This window comes from Saimiri boliviensis, chromosome 10, assembly GCF_048565385.1.
Source record: "Saimiri boliviensis isolate mSaiBol1 chromosome 10, mSaiBol1.pri, whole genome shotgun sequence".
Taxonomy (NCBI): domain Eukaryota; kingdom Metazoa; phylum Chordata; class Mammalia; order Primates; family Cebidae; genus Saimiri; species Saimiri boliviensis.
Genome location: NC_133458.1, coordinates 87,282,633 through 87,310,254, shown reverse-complemented (window position 1 = coordinate 87,310,254; position 27,622 = coordinate 87,282,633). Strand labels below are relative to the sequence as shown.

The 27,622-nt window shown below is 38.4% G+C and overlaps 1 protein-coding gene across 1 annotated transcript in view; it reads right to left on the bottom strand.

Moving 5' to 3' along the window:
- ABCB5 (ATP binding cassette subfamily B member 5) overlaps window positions 1-27,622 on the bottom strand; it is a 121,854-nt gene that overhangs the window by 36,310 nt on the left and 57,922 nt on the right. The window contains exons 16-20 of the mRNA XM_039472840.2: window positions 19,062-19,205; window positions 17,325-17,429; window positions 17,103-17,180; window positions 10,908-10,991; window positions 1,845-2,048 (exon numbers count right to left, since the gene is read on the bottom strand). Coding sequence (XP_039328774.2) covers window positions 1,845-2,048; window positions 10,908-10,991; window positions 17,103-17,180; window positions 17,325-17,429; window positions 19,062-19,205 — 615 coding nt within the window. The remainder of the gene's footprint in view (window positions 1-1,844; window positions 2,049-10,907; window positions 10,992-17,102; window positions 17,181-17,324; window positions 17,430-19,061; window positions 19,206-27,622) is intronic.

Genomic DNA, 27,622 nt, shown 5'->3' with positions numbered 1-27,622 from the left:
TGTTTTGTATTTTTAGTAGAGACGGGGTTTCACCATGTTGACCATGATGGTCTTGATCTCTTGACCTCGTGATCCACTGGCCTCGGCCTCCCAAAGTGCTGGGATTACAGGCGTGAGCCACTGCGCCCGGCTGCAATGTTTAAATTAGACAAGGAGGTCTAAACAATTGTTTACTGTCTCTGAGGCAAATATTTGCTAAGTAGTTCAGACTGTACAGCACAAGCAAACATCCTTGTGCAAGAAAGGTGGAAAGGTCTAAGCATAAGGCAAACTAGATTACAGTTAGTCATGTGCTTGGCATCCCTATTCATGAATATGTGTGATATTTATGCTGTGCCAATTGTGATACATTCACTGAGATACAGACTATAAATGATATTAACGTCACTTTGCTATTCAGAGGATATACACCAATGTAGTCAAGAGCTCCGAAACAGTATCAGGAGAGAAACATCTCTTTTTTTTTTTAGAGGGAGGCACGCTCTGTCACCAGGCTGGAGTGCAGTGGCTCCATTCTTGGCTCATTGCAACCTCTGCCTCCCGGGTTCGAGTGATTCTCCTGCCTCAGCCTTCCAACTAGCTGAGATTACAGGTGCCTGCCACCATGTCTGGCTAATTTTTTTGTAATTTTTAGTAGACAGGGTTTCACCATGTTGGCCAGGCTGGTTTCGAAATCCTGACTTCAAGTGATCTGCCTGCCTTTGCCTTCCAAAGTGCTGGGATTACAGGCATGAGGAACATTTTAAAGACCTGAATGTAGAGCCAGTAGAAGACTCCTTGTTTACGATTCAGCTGCTAAAGGGCTGTCATGAAAAACAGGGTTTGACCTCTACCAAGATGAAAGCCAAGAAGAGTAAGATAGAATTCCAGCAATAAATAAATAAAAAAGACAAGAAAAAAAGAAAAGGAAAAGAACTGCCCACCACCGAAGACTATCCAAGTACAGTAATGTCCTGCTGGTCACTGGAGGAAAAGGTGGTAGGAGGGAGATGGATGCTTGACAGGGGTGTTGTGTAAGGGACTCCTGTGTCAGGTGAATGGTTGTGTCAGATGATGTCTCTGTCAATTCTTAGATGTTATGATACCACAATAGTGTTTCCCTCAGTTTCTAATATACTAATTATTGATATGAATATGGTCGATCCTAAGAAGGTCGAATACCTGTATGTCAAGGCATTTTCTAAATGATTAAATACATTGTTCATTTTTCGGTCCTGTCTCTAAAACCTGCATTGCCTTGCATTCAGTAACTGTTATATTACCTATTCGCTTTGAAAAATAAAATATTCAGAATAATTGCTCAAGAAACTTTGATTATTCAATGAGCAGAAAATGGGGAAATGAGGAATGATGATGTTAGAAAACTTCCTCAGTAATAATGGCTGACATTTCTAAGTGCTTACTGTCTTCCAGATACCATTCTAAGTGTTTTGCATATGATAACATTGTGTTTTGTGCAATATTCACAAAACTTTGTAAGTGAATACTCTTATTCCCATTTCACAGGTGAGAAAACTGAAGTCTACAGAGGTTGACATAACTTGCTCATATCACACATTTGTAGGATAGAATCTGGATTCTAACTAGTCAATTAGACTCTAGAGCCTGTGCTCTAAATTATGTACTCTAAATCTATACGCTATAGATTGCTATAACATATCTACCTTTTAGCCTAAATTGGTCTGTATGCATTTCTCTCTGTATACAGATCACTTTACAGATTTCTAAGAGATGAAGTTAATATATCATAAAGATAGTAAACATGTCATATGGTTAACCTATCATAAAGTTCTGACTGTTTTTCTCTGAAAACGTTAGGATGGTAATAACAGTCTTTATTTTACCTTTCCAGCACGCTTAAGTTCTTGCTTATCTTTGTTGGCAAGTCCAGTCATTGCTGCGGTTTCAATCATTCCTGTCATGGCAAGTACTGGAGCAATACTCAGAATCAGGAGTGTCATCTCCCATCCATATATAAAGGAAATAATAACTGAAAGTGCCATGTTAGTTGCATTTTGTGTTAAGACACCAATCCTGGAACCTGTTGCCTATAATCAGATATATTTTGGGGAAAAAACTAAATTAACTTTAAATTTACAAGAATCACTATTACAGTTCCTTGCAAAACAAGGTAGACTTTCTTTAAAAAGAATGAGACTTAAATTTATACCTTGAATTTATACTTTTAGATTAAATAAGATACATATTTTAAAAATGCCCCAAACTAAGGAAATATTATGCTTTATGTTTTAATGTCCAATATTGAGATGTCCAAATTAAATGGATGTTAGTTTAGTGGAATACCATAGAAGACTGTATAGAAGCATGTTAGGAATAGGCACTCTGAAATTAAATACTAGCTCCTTAAAGGAGACTTTTTTTTTTTTTTTTTTTTTTGAGACGGAGTTTCACTCTTGTTACCCAGGCTGGAGTGCAATGGCTAAAGGAGACTTTTTTGTTGCTCTGAGACCTCTCCTTAAACAGTTTGGCAGGATTTTATACCCCAAAGCAAGTTGAGTGTGTTGAAAGCTGAAGTTACAAGATTTCCTTTGTCTTCCCCCAATGATTGATACACACTCATACTCTTCTTGTTTCCTTACTCCCAAACACCCAGCAATAATGAAACAACTCGCTTGTACATACACGTAGATACCAGCACCCTGCCACCTCGTCAACCCTAACTCACAGATAAATTCTTGGTTATAAAGGTGATATTTGAAAATGCCAGAATCATAATTACCATTACAAAAAACTAAACAAAGAGTCTATCTTTAGTTAAGCATTTTTTACTATTTCCTATTTTAAAGTTATATTCACATTTTCTAGGAATTTTATAGAAAATGAATATTTTAATAATAGCATTAAAGTACCAGTTTTACATACATGCTTAACTGACATGGACTTAAAATTTAAGTATTTGGAAAGATGATTTGAGTTATGCATATAAATGCTTTTTGAAGGTTTTGCATATTCTATTTCATGGAGAATAAAAAGGAAGAGAATGCTATGCTTGAGCTTACATATTTACTACAATAGAATCTAATTCACCTTCCTAACGTTCTAAGGTGAATTAGTAGTTTTTATTTGAATGGAAACATTTGCATTATGGAACCTGTAAAAATAAGACTTTTGTATATTTTTTATACATTTGCCTTTCACACAAATTATCTGTTTCTATTGGTGAAGATACTATAATCATGCAAGGAATAACTCATGCCGTCTGACTCAGTGCTTTTTGGAGTATGAAGCTTTGTGTTGGAAAGACCAGAGTTGCTATGGAAAGGAAGCCAACATGGACAGCAAACAGTAGCGCAGAAGGGAAGATACGCTAAAAGGGCCCAAATAGGAGAAAGGTCAAAAGTAAACAGTAGCCATAATTCTCATATGATAGTTGAAGGTAATATATAAAGACACTCAAAAAATAGCCAACTTTTGCTAGGCACTAAATAAGCACTTTACCGTTATCATCTTATTTAATCTCACAACAATGCAAAGAGATGGATACTATCACTAGTCCTTTACTATAGATGAGGAAACAAAAGTCGTAAGACAAAATAACCTGCCCACAACCATACAGCCTGTAACTGGAGGATAAAGAACTCTGTTCCCTGAATCATTTGGGATTAAGTGCTGATCTGATATTCTATCATCCTTGCATACTTAGGGATGATGTTTATAAACAAGAACATTCTCTCTCATATCCAAAATACCATGATCAACATCAGGAAATTACATAAGTATCATTTAGTGCCTAGACTTCCTTCAAGTTTCATCAATTGTCTCAATAATGTATTTTATAGTGAAAGGACATCTACACCGGAATTACACATTTCATTTAGATGTTATGCCTCCTCAGTCTCCTTTAGTACAGAATTGTTCTTCATTCTTAACTTGACGTTCATGACCTTGACTTTTTTGAGGATTGTGAGCCCATTATCTGGTAGAATAGTTCTCAATTTTAGCTTATCTTATATTTGCTCACAATTAGATTCAAATTATGTATCTTTGGTAAGAATCTCACAAAAGTGATGCTGTGTTCTTCCCATTGCAACCTATCAAGTGGCACACCATTTTGATTGGTCCTATTCCAGGCATCGTTCACTTGTGTAATTAATTACAATGGTTTCTTCCAGGCTTCTCCACTATGAAGTTGCTCTGTTTCTCTCTTTGTAATTAATAAATGCTTTGAGGCACTTTGAAGCTATGTCAAAGTCCAATTTCTCATCAAACTTTCAATTTATTTATTGCAGTAAGAACTAATGACTTTTTAATTTTTTCAATGGTTTATAAACTGTTACTGTCGTCACTTATTTTCACTTAAATTATCCCAGATGTAGCCAGTGGAAGTTCCTTCAAGTTGGCTTTGTCCCTTGACATGTCCCAGTTACCAGATTTTGAATATGTCCATCCTTTCTGACACAAGATGATTTTCCAGGTTCATCTTTTACTATCTCTGCCCTACTTCTGGAATCAGCCATTTCTCCAAAGATCCCTGGGTTCTTTTAGTGGAGAATTTTCTTGAGAAGCCAAGATATGGTGGTAGTTGTATTCGTTACTACTGGAATGTAACGAATGTAATACCATAATGAAAATGGTCTGAATATCCCACTGAGATATTCAAAGAGACCTACCTGTAGGTTGCATATGAGAATCACACTCTAAATACAGAGACCCGAATAAAGTAAAAGCACAAAGGCATGGTTGATACGGAGTTCTTCTTTTGTAAAATGCCACCTGAAGTTCTTTCGTGGATTTTTTATTGCGTGAATTGACAAACTGTCGATTGCAGGCCAAATCTGACTCTATACCTGCTTTTATATTGTCCATAATGTTTTAAATATATTTTTTAATAATTGGGGAAAAAATCAAGAGAAGAATAATATTTTGAATCATGTAAAAGTGGTATGCAATTCAAATTTCAGTGTCCATAATTAAAGTTTTATTAGAACACAGTCATGCCTTTTTGTTTACCTATCGTTTTAATTTTTTTAAATTTCTTTTTCTTTCTTTCTCTCTCTTTTTTTGAGACAGTCTCCCCTGTCGCCTGGGCTGGAGTGCAGTGGTGTGATCTTGACCTCTGCCTCCCAGGTTCAAGCCATTTTCTTGCTTCAGCCTCCTAAGTGCCTGGGATTATAGGAGCCTACCACCATACCAGGTTAATTTTTGTGGTTTTAGTAGAGACAGTGTTTCACCATGTTGGCCAGGCTCCTGTCGAACCCCTGACCTCAGGTGATCTGTCCACCTCAGCCTCCCAAAGTGCTAGGGATTACAGGTGTGAGCCACCTAACTCGGCCTTATCTTAATGGGCTGGCTGACTGGTCGTGTTTACCTATTGTTTAGGCTGTCTTAGGTTATAGTGATGGTAGCTGCTAGAGAAACCGTACATGGCACTCTCATCACTTTGCACTGCTGCTCGGCATGCTACAGATCTCAGTGATGGGGTTATAATCTGACAGCATGTTGAGTATTGCTGTACTGCTGCACTTTATCCTAGTTTTAAAAAATACCATTGCATGTCCCTCATCTCAAAACAAGAAAATAAGAGAAATGCGGTCTTTGAAAGCCATGCTTTTACGGAACAGTGGACTGTGAATCATTTTGTATTCTAATTAGATGCCACAGCATTGTGTTTTTTTATGCTATGACACTAAATAGTGCTGAAAAATACAAAATATGTCAACATTAGCAGACTGAGCACTTATCGCAATATTCCCAACTTATAGGATAGCAGCATTCAGAAAAACTAGCAAATATAAAACAAAATATCTCATCTTAGCAGAATTTCTTCACAAAACTAAAATATGAAAATGAGAACGAAACCAAAGTGAGTTTTTAAATGGCTGATTCATTGGCCAAGCAAAGAAAGTCATTTATGGATTGTGAGTTAATTAAACCATGTTTGATTGTAGCAGTGGAAGAAATGTGTTCCGACTGCATAACTTATGTAAGACTATCTGCCATTTGGTGAGAACAGTTGCTACAGTTACAGACATAGAAAGTAACAACATCAATTAAAAAATAAGGTAGATTATTTTGAGTAGTTTTCCCTGGCTGTTGACATATGCTACTGACACTGCTCAGCTGCAGGTTTTTTCAGAAGCCAATGTTGAATTTGAAGTAAGTGAAAAGGTAGGCACTATAAATAAGTAGTTTCTGTGAAACAGGTACTGCTGGGAATATTTTCAAAGAAGGTGAGGAAAAAAATAGTACAATTTGAAGTAGAATCTACTAAAATACATTATAACTGATGGTTAAAATATTCGTAGAGCAGAAAACAAGCCTTAGTTGGACAAATTTACAAAGCTTGTGAAAATGTAAAGTGTTTAAAGCCTACAGTTATTGATTGTTATTATTTGTTAGCATACATTTTGTGGAAAGTAATTGAATTTATCATGCATTATTGGACCACTAATGTCAATGGTTAAATTCATTTGTTCTTGTAGATTTAACCATCTTCATTTCTTTCTTTCTTTCTTTCTTTTTGAGACAAAGTCTCACTATGACGCCAGGCTGGAGTGCGGTGGCGTGATCTTGGCTCACTACAACCTCCACTTCCTGGGTTCAAGTGATTCTTTTGCCTCAGCCTCCCAAGTAGCTGGTACTACAGGCATGCGCCGCCATGCCCAGCTAATTTTTGTATGTTTAGTAGAGACAGGGTTTCACCATGTTGGTCAAGATGGTCTCCATCTTTTGACCTCATCATTCACCACTTTGGTCTTCCAAAGTGCTGGGATTACAGGTGTGAGCCTCTGTGCCCAGCACCATCTTCATTTCTGTGAGTTTTTGTCAAGGCAAATTTTTGACTTACCTTACCACACAATAGTTTGATGGCTTAGCAGTGGTAAAGTTTTTTGCAATATTACGAATTCAGGACCAAGATTGAAAAAAAATTTTTTTTCAGACAAGTTCTCTCTTTGTCACTCAGGCTAGAGTGCAGTGGCACAGTTACGGCTCACTGCAACCTTGACCTCCCAGGCTCAAGTGATCCTCCTGCCTTGGCCTCCTGAATTGCTGGGATTACCGGTGTGACCCACTGCACCTGGCTTGAAGACTTTTTAAAAAGAGTCATCCTTAACCACTATTATCAAATACTGAATGGCTCTATTAGCTTCTGCTGTACATTTGATTATCTTTCTTAATCCATCCTAAAACTGCAAGACAAAACAACAATTATATGCCAATCTTATATTGTGGAAAAATCATTTCCATGACAACATTGTTTGAATCAAAAGTAATGTCAAGTTGTTTTATATACTTCCCATGTCAAAAAAAAAAAAAAAATCAAGAAATGAGGTTACCATTGTTTAGGTAAAACTAACTAGTAAATTCACTGGGATCTTGGAATTAACAAATTAAATAAATTTTTATGCTTTATTTGGGCAACATATTACAGCTCTGATGAGAAGAGTTCTAGGCCTTAGGATTGGATGTGTCAGTAGTATATCAAATGTACATTGTGGTGTCAATAACACACTGTCTTGTGCACAAAAATGAGATTAAGACTTTTGGTTGATGAAAAGGGATTATTAAAATGTACAGAAATAATGCCTTGTAATTTTATAGAATTGAGTCTCCAAAAAAATCTAAAATGGGGCCAGGCATGGTGGCTCATGCCTGTAATACCAGCACTTTGGGAGACCAAGGTGGATGGATCACGAGGTCAGGAAATTGAGACCATCCTAGCCAACATGGTTAAAACCCGTCTCTACTAAAAATACAAAAATTAGCTGGGCGTGGTGGCACACGCCTGTAGTCCGAGCTTCTTGGGAGGCTGAGGCAGGAGAATTGCAAATCGCTTGAACCCGGGAAGCAGAGGTTGCAGTGACCCAAGATCATGCCACTGCACACCAGCCTGGTGACAGAGCAAAACTCCATTTCAAAAAATAATAATAATAAATAGAATCTAAAATGGCTTTTAGCTTTAATTAAACCACATATCACACAGAAAATAGTCTGTTGACAGATCTACTGGCAATAAGCCATTCCCTTGGGCTAAAGCAGTATCATTTAAACTGGTTGTATTCAGGCAACTATTCTAGGAATCATGTTGTCCTATGACTCTATTTCACTAACATGTTTTTATCATGACTTTCAAAATATCAGAGCTTTTAAAAATGTCCAGATGCATATCTTTGTAGTCATGAGTTAAAGGTTTCAAACTAAGATTTATTAAGGAGCTATTTTAGGAACATTCATTCGACTATATTTGATAGAAATGTAATTGAAATTATATGATGAAGAAATTGAGATAGAGTCTGACTTATTTAAGTCAATATGATAGGAAATATGACCCCCAATTATTATTTCCTAGCTCATCTTTATGCTAGAGTGTCCTTGTGAGGAAGAATTCATTTGTGAACAAATAAGATTGGTAAACAATCTTCCTTTTTTAGAAAAACTATTCATTGAAATATGAATCCATCTTTATATGGCAAAGTAAGAGTTTTTGTCAATTACATGTTACTAGACAGAGTCTCACTCTTGAAATCTTTCTTTGGTTGTTTTATTCCTTAATTTGATTTTTAAAATTAGATTTTTAAAATATAGAGATGGGGTCTCACTATGTTGTCCAGGCTGGAGCACAGTGGCTATTCATAGGTACCATCCCATTGTATATTGATTAGCATGAGAGTTTTACATACTCCATGTACAACCTGTGACAGTTTGTCCCTTGTTTCACTTTTTAAATTCAGCAACTTTAAAAATCTTTCATCAGGATTCCAACCATTAATAAACGATTGAGCATTAATAAATGCTCTAGCTTCTCGTTCTAATGCCAAAAAATGATTCGACTTGTCTAGAAGTTATTATGAGACCAGCACTTAATAACTGCCATGATAAAGTTTCAAGTGATAAAATGATATTAGTCGGGTGCTTATAATCAGGTTGACAACGATTTCCAATAACTTCCCTCAGAGACAATACTATTTATTAGAAACAATAAATGGAAGGACAGTAATGTTGGGTCTTTCAGTACTAATTCAGTTTTTTGGTTGAAGCAAATATTGCTAGAAGAAATGTCTCACATATTAATATAACTGCTGGGAAGAATACCTGTTTCACTACAAAGATTCTGAAAAGATTTGAAAGATAAGTAGCAAGAGACAAACATTAATACAGTAAAGAAAAAATAGCAAATTTTGTGGAGTGGGAATTCAAATGGAATTATAGGGATTGATATTTCTGCTTGGAGCAGCAAGCCATGGAATTCCTAAGCTCAGAAGTCAAAGAGATAATTATGTGGTGCTAGGGAGATTAATGGTATATCCATTATTTTATTATCAAGTGAAATTCTATCCATGATCTTTTCATGTGTGCCAGTAAAATTGAACTCCTCAGCCCTATTTTAAAATCTAAATCCTATTTAACAAAATTCTAGAACCTTGCCCTCAAAATTAACAGAAAGAATTTCAGGAAGAGATAAAGATGCACCCTTTCCTCTTGAGCTCTTTCTCCATCATAAAATTAGGTTTCTAAACCAAAATGAATGCTTGTGAATATTCACAGCTGTAACCCACTTATTCTATTCTCTGATAATAGAAATCCGATCATGCAGGTATGTATATGTTAAACAAAGAGGTCTTGCAAGAGTTAAAAAACAAAACAAAAAAAAACTTAGAATGGTTGCCATGTCCTGTGGAAATAATCTCTAAAAGAAGTGTACAATTCTGATGGGTTTAGTTGACAGTTTGTTGCTCTGCTAACAAAGCTGTAAGCAACATCTCAGCATTTCTAAATAGAATAAATACTTGTAGTATTTTTCTGCCATTCAGAGGTGAATTATTGACATTTTCCTTTTGTCCCAAATGCATGATAAGGGAAAACGGGATCCCTATAATTCTAGTAGAATTCTTATTTTAACAGAGATGGAAAGCTTTATCTTACTTCCATTTAAAGTAGGAAACCTTGTTTTCTGCTGCTTTTCTCAGTTAAGATCCCATTTGCTATACAAAGGTGAATTTTGTTAAAACAATTAGAAGAAAATTAACAAATTATTATTTGCCTCTTCTACAGTCTTCTATCCGCCACACGTATTTAAGCCTGACCTTGACATACATTATGCTGGTCATTCCATCACTAATTATGAATATATATAAATATCTTGCTTACGCATTTTTTTTTTTTTTTTTTTTTTTTTGAGACGCAGTTTCGCTCTTGTTACCCAGGCTGGAGTGCAATGGCGCGATCTCGGCTCACCGCAACCTCCGCCTCCTGGGTTCAGGCAATTCTCCTGCCTCAGCCTCCTGAGTAGCTGGGATTACAGGCACGCGCCACCATGCCCAGCTAATTTTTTGTATTTTTAGTAGAGACGGGGTTTCACTATGTTGACCGGGATGGTCTCGATCTCTTGACCTCGTGATCCACCCGCCTCGGCCTCCCAAAGTGCTGGGATTACAGGCTTGAGCCACCGTGCCGGGCCGCTTACGCATTTTACTGGTCATGTTTACACAATTCTTTTTAACTTGTGTAACAACCAGTACAGAATCGTGTCTGGATGCACACATGACTCTGAATTGTTAGACATTATTTTAATTAAAAACTTATTTTCTGGAGGAAGGAAAAACTGAAGCTTTTTCTTATATTAAAACTCTTAAAGTGTGTGTGTTTTCATTTCATTATTTTTTCTTATCTATTTAATTCTGAGCTCTTTTTTTTTTAACTTATTCTTGATCTCTTCTGTGGTCCTCTAGTAATCCTAATACACGTGCTAAATATTCTCTATTTTTGGTTAAAAATATCCAGAACAGAAAGGCTTCCTTTCATCTTTCACTGAGAGTTACCTGTTAACCATGAGACTTACCTGGCCTCCTTAATTATGTGGGACATCTCAGCACAGCTCACATATATGCACAGAGACATGTGTGCACACCACATACATTATTTAAAAATAAAAACAATATACATACTCCTTGAATTTGTGCTATATCTATGGCTAATATTGTTGTCAAGGCTCCCGTGCTGTTTTCCTTCTCATCAAACCAAGCAATATCCTAGAGAAAAGGAGAATTAACATAGGGTTGTCAAAAACCATTATTTTCTCTGACTAGTGATTTTTCTGCTCTAAGTTAGAAGACATTTACCTGCCTCCTCACTCACAGGTACTTAATTCCTACATATAAAATGGATCAAATGACTTTTGCTTCTTTTTTCATGAAGATCTATATTTATATATTAGCTGAAGAACTTAAGCCCAAGAGCTTGGACTTACTACTCATTACCATGTTGTATAATAATCAATGTTAAATTCAAATTTAAATGGTCATTTCAAATCATCAAGTGATTTGTAATTCTACTCCAAAAGTCATTTGTGAAGAGTGGACACAATTCAAAAGGCCGGAGGGGTGCTCACATCTGTCATTTTAACACTTTGGTAGGCCAAGTTGGGAAGACTGCTTGAGTCCAGGGCTTCAAGACCAACCTGGCCAACATGGCAAAACTCTGTCTCTACAAAACCACAAAAATTAGCTGGGCATGATGATGTACACCTGTAGTCCCAGCTACTTGAGAGGCTGAACTGGGAGGATTGCTTGAGCCTGGGAGGCAGAGGTTGCAGTGAGCTGAGATTGCACCACAGCCCTTCAGTTTGGATGCCAGAGTGAGATAAAGTAAGGCAGTAAATCACTCAATTTAGAAATATTTTCAAAACTTTCCATATAAACTAATGATAAAAAGTTTGTCTCCTTCTCTTTAGGAGCCACATAATAAAGATTTTGTCTGATGCTTCACATTACCCCCTAGAACTTACAGATGTCTCCATGAGCTCAGGGTCCTAGGTGCTAAAAGGGCATCCTAGACAGATTACAGTCTGTACCACATAGTAGCCACTCTGAAAGCACAATCGCAGGCAAGAGCCAAACATTGTGTGAATACACAGCAGCAACAGTAATAACCACAGCACTGCTGAAGTGAAAGACATTACCTGCTTTTGACTGTGTACTCTCTCCAAAATTAAGGTATTGTATATATTTTCTAATTGGTTCTAGATTTGAACATGACATGGAATGCACAGATAATTTTTAGATACAGTATAAGGTAAAAAACATGAAAAGAATTTATTAGTGAATATTACATTCCTGATTTTACAGTAACTTGCTGTAAAACACCATGAATAGGTACATATGCAATTAATCTTAGTCATTATCAGATGTTCAGTGGACAAGATGTCTGAAATTGCTTTTCAGCAAGGCACCAATGTACTCCAGGGACTGTTTTCCAGCATAAGCAATATATACGAAAACATTTAGCAGTGTTTCTGGCGCTTAAGTGGTGAGTAAAAATTAGCTTGCATCCTCTCTTCCTGACAGCAATATAATTATAAGAAAGGCCATCAGGCTTTTGATACTGGTAGATATCCAGTTTTTTCCTGCCAATAGTTCCACTTGAAATAAAAATACAATAAAACCATGTAAAGTGCTTAGCATGGACTCTCTCATTTAATCATTACAACAACTCTACGAGATAGATAATGTGATTACTCACATTTTAGAAGTAAAAATACTAAGGTACTTAGAGATACTTAGAGATTAAGTAATGTGTCCAAGGCTATATAGCTGGCAGGTGCTGAAGCCAGGATTTAAACCACACCAACCAGAGGCCAGAGTTTTTAATTTTTAGTTTCATTTTTTCTTGAATTTGCTTCTATTAAAGATGGATTTTATTCTAAGTGCATAGTGTACCTTAAGATATTGGCTCGCACAGTGTTAGCAAGCAATTAAAAAACTAAGCAACCATAACATAAAGATAGCCTCTGTAGTTTGAGGGAGAACTGAGGTTCTGTTGAAAGTCATGCAACTCATTGGTTAAAAAAAATTTCCATGGGGCGCAGTGGCTCACGCCTATAATCCCAGCACTTTGGGAGGCTAAGATGGGCAGATGACTTGAAGTCAGAGGTTTGAGACCAGCTTGGCCAACATGGTGAAACGCTGTCTCTACTAAAAATATGAAAAAAATTAGCTGGGCACAGTGGTGCACACCTGTAATCTCAGCTACTCAGGAGGTTGAGGCAGCAGAATCTCTTGAACCTGGGAGGCAGAGTTTGCAGTGAGCCCACATCCCACCATTACACTCCAGCCTGGGCAACAGAGCAAGACTCCAACTCAAAAACAATAATAGTAGTAAAGAAAACTCCATTAAACGTAATACTGATTGTTTAGTTAGCCTTAACTTACATTTCTTATAATAAAATGAAATTATTGGCTGGGCGCGGTGGCTCAAGCCTGTAATCCCAGCACTTTGGGAGGCCGAGGCGGATGGATCACGAGGTCAAGAGATCGAGACCATCCTGGTCAACATGGTGAAACCCCGTCTCTACTAAAAATACAAAAAATTAGCTGGGCATGGTGGCGCGTGCCTGTAATCCCAGCTACTCAGGAGGCTGAGGCAGGAGAATTGCCTGAACCCAGGAGGCGGAGGTTGCGCCTGGGTAACAAGAGCGAAACTCCGTCTCAAAAAAAAAAAAAAAAAAAAAAAAAAATTACTATTTTTAAACTTCCAAGTTCAAGAGTACATGTCCAGGTTTGTGATACAGGTAACCTTGTGTCGTGGGGGGTTTGTTTTAGAGATTATTTAAGTTTTTAATCAATTATCTTGTTCTGCCTGTCATATGACTGAAGAATTACAGTTGAGTTTCAAGACCTGTTTCTCATGCTTCAGGACCCATTACCTCAAATCCTTTTGGAAGTAGCTTAGGTACATTTTGAAGCTCCTTAGTGATCACCATCAATGCTATCATAATTTAAAGAATCCCAAGAAGTCTTAGCCAATCTAATTTAGAGGGGAATGGGGAAAAATAAACTCCTTACATGTTAAAAAAAACTCAATAGCTCTATTTATCATTAAGAATTATATATATATAATTCCATATATCAATATCTATAATTCTATATATCAATATCTATATCATTAAGAATTATAAACTTAGCTTTGAAACACAATGAATGATGAATTATTTACAATGATTGAAGTCAGCAACACTTAGAACATTCCTTTTAACAGGAAGAATTTAAAGTAATCACATAAAATATGGATTTTATACCTACAAAAATACCATACCTGTTTCTATACATACCTCTACCTCAAATGAGGCTTCACAATGCTTATAAAAAGCACTGCAAGCCCCAGCATGGTTGCTAAGCCTTAAAAATTCTCATATTAGTAGAAAAATCAGATAATAAGAGTTAGGTAAAACTGTACACTAGGAGCTTCCCATACTATAGACAAAGCAAAATTGTGAAGATGCTTACAAAGAACGGGTTAAATATACTACAATATACTACTCTTATTTTTCTCCAATTTTAAAAGGTAAAGCTAAGATTCGGAAGGAGTGCTGACGGCTGACGGATGAAGAGGGAAAACAAAAAACCTAACCTATGCGGATATTTAATACCATGTGCTAAATGGCATAGACCAGGGGTCCCCAAACTTTTTACACAGGGGGCCAGTTCACTGTCCCTCAGACCATTGGAGGGCCGGACTATGCAAGGTGTGACACCCTTCACAGCCAGCGCTGCCTCCACTATCCCAGACAGCAGTATACAGTGTCACAGGCCCAGCACTGCCTCCAGTGCTGTATACAGGGATGGCGGTGATCAGCCTGTGACACTGTGTATACAGCGTCCTGGACATCTGCAGCAGCGGTGGGCCTCTTCTGTGGGAAGCCCACTGCTGCATGTTTCCCCTATTATAAGACACCTCCTAAAAATAAGACAGCCCCCGTCTTTTGGGGGTAAAATTAATATAAGACAGGGTCTTATAATAGGGGAAACACGGTGTGTAGTAATGTGGGGGGAGACTTTTGGGCAAAGGGAGGTTATAGGGGCCATTATGTTGTACATTTGGGGGAGTATGGGGGCCATTGTACTGTGTAGTAATGGTTATAGTGCTTTGCCTTTCTTCCTACTTCTGCTGTCATTTCACACTGCTTCCGGTGATGTGGGGCTCCGCAGCCGCAGACCGGATGTACGTCATATGACGTGCTTCCGGAGCCATGACGCCTGCATCCCGCGTCACCGGAAGTAGTACTGTACGTGAGCGATGCTGCGCTTTGTGGCGCCGCCACATACAATCATACAGCATCCACATCCTGTGCTCCTCTCACTGACCACCAATGAAAGAGGTGCCCCTTCCTGAAGTGCAGCGGGGGCCGGATAAATGGCCTCAGGGGGCCTCAGGGGGCTGCATGCATGTCTTTGTAAGTATGAGCATGAGTTTATGTAAGTATGCCCAGAGTTTATGGCATATAGATTGGAGCATTCTTATGAGCAGAAGCTACTTTATTAAATAATGTTACAATCCTAATGTTCACATGGCTAATGCTAGACAGAGGATTAATGCCCAGTATTATAATAATCAAAATACTAGATTAACAACAGTTCCTCTCATTAAACTGGCTCATGGCCTTGAGATTCTTCCACTAAAAGCATTCCGTGAACAGAAAGTGAGTTCAAAGTAATGCTTGGAAAAATTAAAATTTATATTCTGTATGAAAACAAACATTTAGGAATTCAGGAAACATTTTCAAAGGTATCTAGAAATTTAAAATCAATTTATTTGAACAGGGAAAAAGATAAATTTTAAAAACAAAACATAAGTGAGCAGACATTGTCAACAAATGTGAAATACAGTATTAGTTAATTAAAGTCTCAACTTATTTCGTGGAAGATTTGTGGCAAAGACATAAAGTATTCATAAATTTTAAAACAATAATGAGGCCAGGCGTGGTGGCTTATGCCTGTAATCGTAGCACTTTGGGAAGCTGAGGCAGGTGGATCACCTGAGGCAGTTTGAGACTAGCCTGGCCAACTTGGTAAAATCTCGTCTCTGCTAAAAATACAAAAATTAGCCAGGCATTGTGGCAGGTACCTGTAATCCCAGCTATTTGGGAGGCTGAGGCAGGAGAATCGCTTGAACCCGGGAAGTGGAGGTTGCAGTGAGCTGAGATACGCCATTGCACTCCAGCCTGGGTGACAAGAGTGAGACTCCATCTCAAAATAAATAAATTAAAAAAATAATGTATAAGTTTAACGTGAGAGGTATGTGCTGGCATCAAATTGATTTATGATCTTACAAGTAGACTTTTGTTTTTCTGGATTAACGAGTGTCTCAAAATGTGGAACATGAAGCAGAGATGGGACCTTTTTGAACAGAAGGTATAAGGTCATCGATAGATTTAGAGCATCGTGTTGCCGGGGAAACCGCCAACTTGCTCCCCTGCACTTTGTATCTTGTAGCTCCCTAAAGTACAGTTGTTGCATGGCAGCCTTCAGAGAACTGCTCCTAAAAGTCTCAAGATTTAAAAATGGGATTTGATGACTCAGTTGGAGTGACAGTAACTCTATTTCTGAAAAGAAATCACCCTGGCAGGAAGCTATTTGCTCCTGCCTGGTGAGTTTTGGTGACAGAAAGTGAGGTGAAGGGCTACTAATGATTACTGGCTTTCAGGGTAACCCAATACATTTTAGCCTTGTGAAAGAATTTTAGAGGTGCCAGTCTGAGACATTCCTTCCATTTGCCTCCAAGACTCACTTCTCAAGATTACTACTTGATCCACCTGTTTTTAATTATTTTACAGAGGTGACTGATCATCTGCATGAGGCAGGCAGACCTGGCAGCTAGACCAATCTTATGTAAGTTCAGGACTCTTCTGATAAAGGCAGAGATTGGCTGCTTTAAGAAGTATAGAGTCAAAAACTTAAGCTATGCCCATGGATTAGAACTAGAGAAATTAACAACTCCTTTTCAGATACGTTCCCAAGATACGGTAGCTCTTCTCCTTTTGTTTTAATCTGGCCTTCCATTCTGATCCTGGAACACTACCTCACTCATTAAAAGAAAGATTTGTCAAGATGAATGCAAGGAACAATGAGGAGATCCTGCTTTTTTTCTGTAAGCTGTATTTTTGAACATCACACTTTTGGACTCGCTTCTTTCAGAAAAATGTAAGACTTCTGACATTAGATTTTGCTGCTCAGAACAAAAAGAGCGTGCTTACAAAGGATCCAAAAAGAAAGATTATGTCAAAAGTTGACTTGAGACCGAAGTAAAGCTAAATTGTTTTTCAACAAATTTTAAATACAATAAGAAAAATTCAACTCAACACTGACCTGGTATAACATGGCTTTGAAGGCCAAGTGTCTTAATCTCATGGTTAAAATTTCCCCTGCTCTGCCGTAAAATAATCCCTGAAAAACAAACAAACAAAAATCTACGTTCTTTTCCTTTGTAACATTTAGTGGATATGTTTTTAACTCAAATAGAAAGAATGACAACGAAAAGTAATAGCGCTGAGGCTTGGTTTTTTTTTTTTTTTTTTATTAAATGCTTACCTGCATGAAATAACTGACAAAGGAAATAACACCCAAAATGACGAATATCATGGAATAAATTTCTGCATCATGCTTTAATGTGGTTTTATCATTATTTCCAAACATCTGAAAAAGAACATATTTTTTTATCAGGTGTTTGGAGGAAAATATAAAAGAAACAGAAAAAAATAAAAATTTCTGTATATCAGGAGTTTTAAAATTCTCTCTCCCTCTTTTTCTTCCTTCCTTGCTTCCTTTCTTCTCTCTCTCTCTCTCTCTCTTTCTCTCTTTCTCTTCTTTCTTCTTTTTTTGAGACTGAGTCTTGCTCTGTCACCCAGGCTGAAGTGCAGTGGCATGATCTCAATCTCGACTCACTGCAACCTCTGCCTCCCAGGTTCAAGCAATTCTCATGCCTCAGACTCCCGAGTAGCTGGTATTACAGGTGTGCACTACCACACCTGGCTAATTTTTATGTTTTTAGTAGAGACGGGGTTTCACTATATTGGCCAGACTGGTCTTGAATTCCTGACCTCAAGCGATCTGCCTGCCTCAGCCTCCCAAAGTGTTGGAATTACAGGCATGAGCCACTGTGCCTGGTTTAAAATATATTTCAACATAAAAATAAAACTATACGCATATCTGTGGAAAAAAAGTGCACCATTATGCTATCATCTGCATTATCTATGATAAAAAATAACTTGCTTTTAATTCTCTTAAACTATGTAAATATGAGATCTGAAAAATGAGTCATCTATCTGTTATTATTATCACAGTATATTTCCAAAGAAACTAACAGTTGTTTGAATTATTATTTTGAATAATTTTGGATCCCTCAAGTTTCTTAGTATTTTTCTAGTTAAGTAGTACCTGCAAAGTGAGACTTCTTAATGTGCTCCTGGAAATTGTTCCTAAAAATGAGTAATTGTACATCCACAGGCATTTATATTGATAGAGTACAGCTGTGCAAATTAGGGATGCTAAAATTCCAGGCTACAACTTCAGTTAACATTGAAGAGTAAGCATGGATCTTGTAAGATCCTTAAACTCACCAGCTGTCCTGAGTCCTTTAGCATAAACTCAAACTCTTGTTGTTTCTTCTCCCTGAGCTGGCTGGTGAGAAAAGAAATGACAATTGTTCCCAGTAGTTGAAAGGAAAGAAGTTATACTTGCTTATTTTCTTCAGCGTTTTGGAATGCTGATCTAGCGCTGAAGTAAAAATTAGAAAACAGGCCGGGCATGGTGGCTTACACCTGTAATCCCAGCACTTTGGGAGGTGAGGCGGGCGAATCACAAGGTCAAGGGATCGAGACCATCCTGGCCAACTTGGTGAAACCCTGTTTCTACTAAAAATACGGAACATAGCTGGGCGTGGTGGTGTGTGCCTGTAATCCCAGCTACTCGGGAGGCTGAGGCAGGAGAATCGCTTGAATCTGGAGGTGGAGGTTGCAGTGAGATCAAGCTACTGCATTCTAGCCTGGCAACAGAGTGAGACCCCATCACAAAAAAAAAAAAAAAAAAAAAATTAGAATTCAAAGCAATTTCTTTACTGATTCAACAATGCCCAGCAGCACACTTTACAATAGATGCTGGCTTATCTCCTGGAAACATTAACTAACCTTCCTATCATGGACCCCACACTAGTGGTGACCCACTAAAAGTCCCAGTTTTCCCCTGGTGGATCAGACTGCTACAAGCTTATTCTCTTGGGTCGTACTTTCTTTAAATTGTTAAAAATATTAGCAAATTTGTTTAACTTACAGTTATGATTTTTGCAAAGATGATGGAAAACACTGGATGAACAGTTCCATTTAGAACAGAAGCCAGTGTCCCCAGAACAACAAAAGGCCATTCAGACTTGTTTAACTTGAATATTCTTAATAGAGACACTTCAGGAAGACTTATCTAAAAATAAAACACGTTCGTTAACAATGCCTGTTTGTTAGCATAATAGAATCTAGGGAAGTTAGCCCATCATAAACAGAATTATAACATATAACATCAAATATAACAACAGGGTAGAAAATGTTTTTCTTTAAAAATTCACTGCCATTATTATTATTATAGTTGTTGTTATTATTATTTGGGACAGAGTCTCACTCTGTCACCAGGCTGGAGTGCAGTGGTGCATATCTTGGCTCACTGCAACCTCCGCCTTCCGGGTTCAAATGATTCTCCTGCCTCAGCCTCCCAAGTAGCTGGGATTAGAGGTGCACGACACTACACCCAGCTAATTTTTGTATTTTTAGTAGAGATGGGGTTTCACCATGTTGGTCAGGCTGGTCTCAAACTCCTGACCTTGTGATCCACCCGCCTTGGCCTCCTAAAGTGCTGGGATTACAGGCGTGAGCCACTGTGCCCAAAATCTGCCCATATTATTAACGATGACCCTAAAGCATAAAATAAAAGAAGCTTTGCCAAAAGTGACTATTTGTGCGGTATCACCTTTTGACATTTCACTCAGTTACTATCATTTAAAAGTAAAACTAAATCACAGGTAATTGTTAAGGGTCACAAAAGAAATGATAGGTTTATTTTTCTTTACTCTTGTTAAACTGGATGAAATATCGTAGTATAGGATAGGAAAAAATCTAGGCAGAAGCTAAGAAAAGAAAATGCAGAAGTTAAAAGTTTCTTTACAATCTCAAACATGAAAGTTGGAAAGTTTCATGACATATTTACAAAAACATTTTCCTAATCCCTTGTCTTTTTTTGGAGTTCTTATTCACAAGCAAAATATTGCAATATCTGAGCACATTATTTAAACTCACCAAGGCTGTCTCCTCATCTTTCCAAGGAGAATGGTAACAGTTCCTGTATTGTAGGATTGTCTATACAATTAAGCTTTATTCAATACATTTGTGACTCACTGTATTTGCAAATAATAAACACCCAATCTAATAAATGCTTGTAGCCACTGCTGTTTCTGATGTTTTACGGAGGAAGGATTATATTACACAAAATTTCAGGTTTTATACAGAGAAAGCACAATGCAAGTCATTTTTCTGGTGTCTGCCCGCCCTTCCCAGGATATGTGGAAGGTGACAAGGGGAGGTAGTGGTCACAGTGGTGACCACATGATAATGATCTCTCTTTGCTCTTGACTGCAATATGTAGTGTATTTCCGAATCTTAAAAATTCTTGTGAACAGATTTGTAGTGTGTAATTATTCTGAGTGGGGAAGTAGATAATGAATTATTTGGTATTTAATTCATTAAAACTTTCTCATGGCATTCACTCTTTTTTTTTTTTTGAGACAGAGTTTCGCTCTTGTTACCCAGGCTGGAGTGCAATGGCGCGATCTCGGCTCACCGCAACCTCCGCCTCCCGGGTTCAGGCAATTCTCCTGCCTCAGCCTCCTGAGTAGCTGGGATCACAGGCACGCGCCACCATGCCCAGCTAATTTTTTGTATTTTTAGTAGAGACGGGGTTTCACCATGTTGACCACGTTGGTCTCGGTCTCTTGACCTTGTGATCCACCTGCCTCGGCCTCCCAAAGTGCTGGGATTACAGGCTTGAGCCACCGCGCCCGGCCTGGCATTCACTCTTAAAATAATCACATTTATGAATCTAATAGCCAGAGAATTCCTCAAGAAAGACTGTAAAATAGTTTAAAATTCTTGTTCTCATCTCAGTCTGGTCACTATAATGCAGACTGTTGTTTGGACAACAGAACTTTCAAATTCTGATGTCTTTAAAGTCCACTTTCAGGCTGGCTAACCCACATTTATATTGGGTTACTTAATACTTAATAATTTGATTGTATCCATCATTTTTCCTGCTGATGTTTTCTAAAGCTCATCATCAAAAAGGGCACAGCCTTTTAGTTAGGTCACTGTTCAAAAGAATATACAGAAATTTAAAAAGGTACACACCAACTCTTTATCAAGCACTAAGCATCGAGCTAAGGGCTTTACAGAATTACCTTGTTTTGTAAGAAAATTAAGATTAAGCATGTCCCAGGGCACCAGTAAATTACAGAGCCAGGAAGTTAAGGGGGCTATCTTCCTCCTATAGTATGATCTATGTTACACAGGTAACATAGATTTAAAGATGTTCTTTTGCCTCTGGAAAAATACACAATAAAAGATTTAAAATGATACCATTTAAATAGTTTTGTCAAGATAGAAAATAAATAAATAAGATAAAAAAAACAAAAATTTCAGTAAAATCATAAAATACGCTGTGTTACTTAAATACGAGACAGGTTATACATGTGTTAAACTCTTCTGACATAAAAATATAAAATAGATATAAAGAGATACAAGTGTTAAAAAGTTAAAAAATGATACCTAAAATATTTTCAATTTAATTTGATGCAGTTTAGAGCTTTCTTGAGTTATAGTTTTCATGTAACAAAGTGCACATATTTGAAATGTATAATTAGATAAATTTGGACACAACTACGCACTCATGAAAACATCACAAACGTCAAGATAATAAACATATCTATTACCCCAGAAGTTTTCTCGTGCTTTTTTCCCATCCCTCTCTCCACACGTCTTAGTTGCCAGTCCTCTTCCTCCTTTAGTCGTGTAACTACTGATACGCTTTCAGTCACTATGGATTAGTTTGCATTTTTAGAACATTATATAAATAAAATAATACACTATCCACTCCTTTTCAGATCGCTTCTTTTGCTCAACATACGTATTTTGAGATTTATCCATGCTGCTGCATCCATCAGCATATCATTTCTTTTTATTGCTGCATAATATTTCACTGTATGGCTACCTCATAAATTATTTTTAAACTGTATTTGGGCTCTGGGGTACATGTGCACATCCTGCATCCTGCAGGATTGTTGCATAAGTACATACATGCCATGGTGGTTTGCTGTCTCCATCCTCCCCAACCCTGTTGCCTACATCAGGCATTTCTCCTGGTATTATCCCTCTCCTCCTCCCCACTGTCCCCCGCTGCGCCCCCCTCCACTCCCCTCCATCCCTCCACCTAGCCCTGTGAGTGTTGTTCCCTTCCCTGTGCCCACGTGTTCTCATTGTTCATCACCCACCCATGAGTGAAAAACGTGGTGTTTGGTTTTCTGTTCTTGTGTCAGTTTGCAGAGAATGATGGCCTCTAGGTTCATCCATGTCTCTACAAAGGACATGAACTCACCATTTTTTATGGCTGCATAGTATTCCATGGTGTATATGTGCCACATTTCTTTTTGTCCAGTCTATCATCGATGGGCATTTGGGTTGATTTCAGGTCTTTCGATCGTAAACAGTGCTGCAATGAACATACATGTGTGTGTGTCTTTATGACAGAATGATTTATAATCCTTTGGGTATATTCCCAGTAATGGGATGGCTGGGTCAAATGGAATTTCTATTTCTAGATCCTCGAGGAATTGCCACACTGTCTTCCACAATGGTTGAACTAATTTACACTCCCACCAACAGTGTAAAAGTGTTCCTATTTCTTCACATCCTCTCCAGCCTCTGTTGTCTCCAGATTTTTTAATGATCACTGTTCTAACTGGCATGAGATGGTATCTCAGTGTGGTTTTGATTTGCATTTCTCTAATGACCAGTGATGAGGAGCATTTTTTCATATGTTTGTTGGCTGCATATTTGTCTTCTTTTGTAAAGTGTCTGTTCATATCCTTCTCCTACTTTTGGATGGGTTTGTTTGTTTGTTTTCCTGTGAATCTGCTTTAGTTCTTTGTAGATTCTGGATATTAGCCCTTTGTCAGACGGGCAGATTGCAAAAATGTTTTCCCATTCTGTTGGTTGCCGGTTTGCTCTAATGATTGTTTCTTCTGCTGTGCAGAAGCTTTTAAGTTTAATTAGATCCCATTTGTCTATTTTGGCTTTTGTTGCCATTGTTTTTGGTGTTTTAGTCATGAAGTCCTTGCCTGTGCCTATGTCCTGAATGGTTTTGACTAGGTTTTCTTCTAGGGTTTTTATGGTGTTAGTTCTTGTGTTTAGATTTTTAATGTATCTGGAGTTAATTTTTGTATAATGTGTAAGGAAGGAGTCCAGTTTCAGCTTCCTGCTTATGGCTAGCCAGTTTTCTGAACACCATTTATTAAACAGGGAATCCTTTCCCCATTGCTTGTTTTTGTCCGGTTTGTCAAAAATCAGGTGGTTATAGATGTGTGGCTTTGCTTCTGAGGCGTCTGTTCTCTTCCATTGGTCTATATCTCTGTTTTGGTACCAGCACCATGCTGTTTTGATTACTGTAGCCTTGTAGTGTAGTTTGAAATCAGGTAGCATGATGCCTCCAGCTTTGTTCTTTTTGCTTAAGGATTGTCTTGGCTATGTGGGCTCTCTTTTGGTTTCATATGAAGTTTAAGGTGGTTTTTTCCAGTTCTGTGAAGGTCAATGGTAGCTTGTGGGGATAGCATTGAATCTATAAATTACTTTGGGCAGTATGGCCATTTTCACAATATTGATTCTTCCTAACCATAAGCATGGAATGTTTTTCCATCTCTTTGTGTCCTCTGCTATTTCCTTGATCAGTGGTTTGTAGTTCTTCTTGAAGAGATCTTTTACCTCCTTTGCAAGTTGTATTCCTAGGTATTTTATTCTCTTTGTAGCAGTTGTAAATGAGAGTTCACTCATGATTTGGCTCTCTGTTATTGGTGTATAGGAATGCTTGTGATTTCTGCACATTGATTTTGTATCCTGAGACTTTGCCAAAGTTGCTTATCAGCTTGAGGAGGTTTTGGGCTGAGATGATGGGGTCTTCTAAATATATGATCATGTCATCTGCAAATAGGGATGATTTGACTTCTTCTTTTCCTAATTGAATGTCCTTTATTTCTTTTTCTTGCCTAATTGCTCTGGCTAGAACTTCCAATACTCTATGGAATAGGAGCGGTGACAGAGGGCATCCTTGTATAGTGCCAGATTTCAAAGGGAGTGCTTCCAGTTTTTGCCCATTCAGTATGATATTGGCTGCACATTTGTCATAAATAGCTTTTATTGTTTTGAGATATGTTCCAACAATACCTAGTTTATTGAGAGTTTTTAGCATAAAGGGCTTTTGAATTTTGTCAGAGGCCTTCTCTGCATCAATTGAGATAATCACGTGGTTTTTGTCTTTGGTTCTGTTTATGTGGTGAATTACGTTTATAGGCTTGTGTATGTTGAACCAGCCTTGCATCCCTGGGATGAAGCCTACTTGATCGTGATGGATAAGCTTTTTGATGTGCTGTTGGATTCAGTTTGCCAGTATTTTATTGAAGATGTTTGCATCGACGTTCATCATGGATATTGGCCTATTGTATTCTTTTTTAGTTGTGTCTCTGCCAGATTTTGGTATTAGGATGATATTGGTCTCATAGAAAGAGTCAGGGAGGATTCCCTCTTTCTGTATTGTTTGGAATAGTTTCAACAGGAATGGTACCAGCTCCTCTTCATATGTCTGGTAGAATTCACCTGTGAACCCATCTGGATCTTGACTTTTTTTAGTTGGTAGGCTATTAATTGTTGCCTCAACTTCAGACCTTGTTATTGGTCTCTTGAGGGTTTCAACTTCTTGGCTTAGTTTTGGGTGTGTGCAAGTGTCCAGCAATTTATCCATTTCTTCCAGATTTACTGATTTATATGCATAGAGTTGTTTGTAGTAATCTCTGATGGTAGTTTGTATTTCCAAGGAATCGATGGTGATCTCCCCACTGACTGGCTGGATATGAAATTCTGGATTGAAAATTCTTTTCTTTAAGGATATTGAATATTGGCCCCTACTCCCTTCCAGCTTGCAGGTTTTCTTCTGAGAGATCCACTGTGAGTCTGATGGTCTTTCCTTTGTGGGTGACTCGACCTTTCTCTCTGGCTGGCCTTAGGATTTTGTCCTTCATTTCAACCCTGGTGAATCTGACATATATATGCCTTGGATTTGCTCTTCTAGAGGAATATCTTTGTGGTGTTCTCTGTATTTCCTGGATTTGACTGTTGGCCTGCCTTGTTAGTTTGGGAAAGTTCTCTTGGATAATATCTTGAAGAGTGTTTTCCAACTTGGATTCATTCTCCCCATCACGTTCAGGGATGCTGATCAAGCGTAGATTCGGTTTTTTCATATAATCCCATAGTTCTTCCAGGCTTTGTTCATTTCTTTTCACTCTTTTTTCTCTAATCTTGCCTTCTTATTTTATTTCATTGATTTGATCTTCTATCTCTGATATCCTTTCTTTTGCTTGATCAATTCAGCTGTCGAAACTTGATATACAAGTTCAACAGCAGAATCAAAGTTCTTGTGCTGTGTTTTTCAGCACCAGCAAGTCGTTTATGTTCTTCTCTAAGCTGGTTATTCTAGTTAGCATTTCATCTAACCTGTTTTCAAGTTCTTAGTTTCTTTGCATTGGGTTATAACATGGTCTTTTAACTCAGAGAAGTTTGTTATTACTCACCTTCTGAAGCCTGCTTCTGTCAATTCATCAGATTCATTCTCTGTCTTTTTTTGTTCCCTTGATGGTGAGGAGTTGTGATCCCTGGGAGGAGAAGAGGTTTCTGTTCTTTGTTGTTTTCATCCTTTTTGTGCTGTTTTGTTCCCATCTTCCTGGATTTATGTCCCTTTAATCTTTGGAGTTGGTGATTTCAGGAGGAGTCTCTGAGCAGCCTTTATTTTCCTGTTGAGGTTGGAGCTGTATCTTTTTTGGCCTGTAGAGGGCGTTGCTGGGCTCTCTCGGGTTCAGTCACGTTGTTAGGTGGCTGGTCCTTCCTGGGGTTCGTTTGCTGGTGAGATGGGCCCCGCCTTCCCAATGGCGTCTCTCCCAGAGCTTGATCTTCCTGGTTGGGGTCAAGCTGGTGTATTTGCTGCCAAGCTCTCTAGCGAGGGCTTCACTTTGAATTTTGTGGAGGTGGGGCCTGCCAGGCCTTATGGTCTGTTTCCCTGCTTGCAACTCTGCCTCCCTCCGCAGGCCGTCTGTCCAGCTGGCTTAGTCCCAACTCCCGCACAGGTCTGTGGGACAACTTGCTGGGCGGGCTACGCTGCCCAGATTTGCATCAGCGTCCACCATCTGGCAGGGTTCTCGTGGACCTCGAGTTGCAGGAGGAATGAGGTAAGCACAGGATCCCACGCGAGCACCGACGGGGTTAAGTCCCCGACCCTCCCAGTCGGCTTCAGGTTTCAGGTGGGGTCGCACCGCCCCCACCACCTCTCCCATCCCCCGCCGCTTTATTTGCCCCCCTGGGCGGCTTTCGCCCTTCGGCTTCTTTCCTGGGCCTATATTCAGTGCCCTATTAGTCCCACGGAAACGAACCCAGCCCCTTGTTTGGAATCGTGAAGTCCTCTAGCCCTCTGAGTCTGATTCGCTGGGAGCTGCATCCCGGTGCTGGCTTCTCTCCCTGGCGCCCCCACCCCCACCCCCAATCTCACAAATTATTAATCCATCCACCTGTTGATATAAATTTGAGTGGTCTCCATTTTTAGGCTATTATACATAAAACTGCTATGAATAGTCATATAGAAGGCTTTGTGTGGACTTTCATTTCTCCTGAGTAAATATCTAGAAATGAAATGGCTGGATCATTTAGTAGGTGAATGTTTCACTTCTTAAGAAACTGCCAAATTGTTTTCCGAAGTAGCTTTAGCATTTTATACTCCCACCAGCTAAGTAAATTGCAGTTGTGCCACACCATTACCAATGCTTGGCACAGGCAGCCTTTTTAGATTTAACTAATCTAATCGGTGTACAGTGATATCTCATTATGATTTTCATTTGCATTTGTGCAATGACTAACCACATTAGGTGCCTTTTTGTGTGCTAATTTTTATTTATATCAGAGAAGGATTCTTGCTCCGTTGCTTAGGCTGGGGCACAGTGGCATGATCATAACTCAGTGCAGCCTGGAACTCCTAGACTTCAGCAATCCTCTTGCTTCAACTTTCCAAGTAGCTATTATTATAGACATAAGCCAGCTCATTATTGATTATTATAGTCTCTAGTCTCTTCACTTCCTTGTTCATTTTTCACTGGATTACCATAGTCTGAGAGTTCCTTAAAAATATGGCCATTGAGCCAGTCCTTAGCTTATTTCTTGGTTGTAGAACTGACTCTGTCTCTGTTTCCTGCCGTCTAAGGCTCAAACCTGGCATTGGCTCAACAGGTTTTCAGCCTCCTTTTCAGAGCAGGTCTGTGCTATTGTCCAGTTTACCACTGTGCATTTGCTCTGGTTCCAATGTGAAGAGATACTCCTCTTGTTTTAGAGCCTAGATACATCTTACTGGTTTTTCTCTTTTTATATTTTATCATTTCAATGTTTGTGGAGCATGTAGTTGTATCAGACTGTAAACCAGCTATATCATTTTGTCCCGAAATCTGGAAACTCCTTTTTAATTTTCTGTTTTTTATCTTTCTTAGGTTTTGAAAA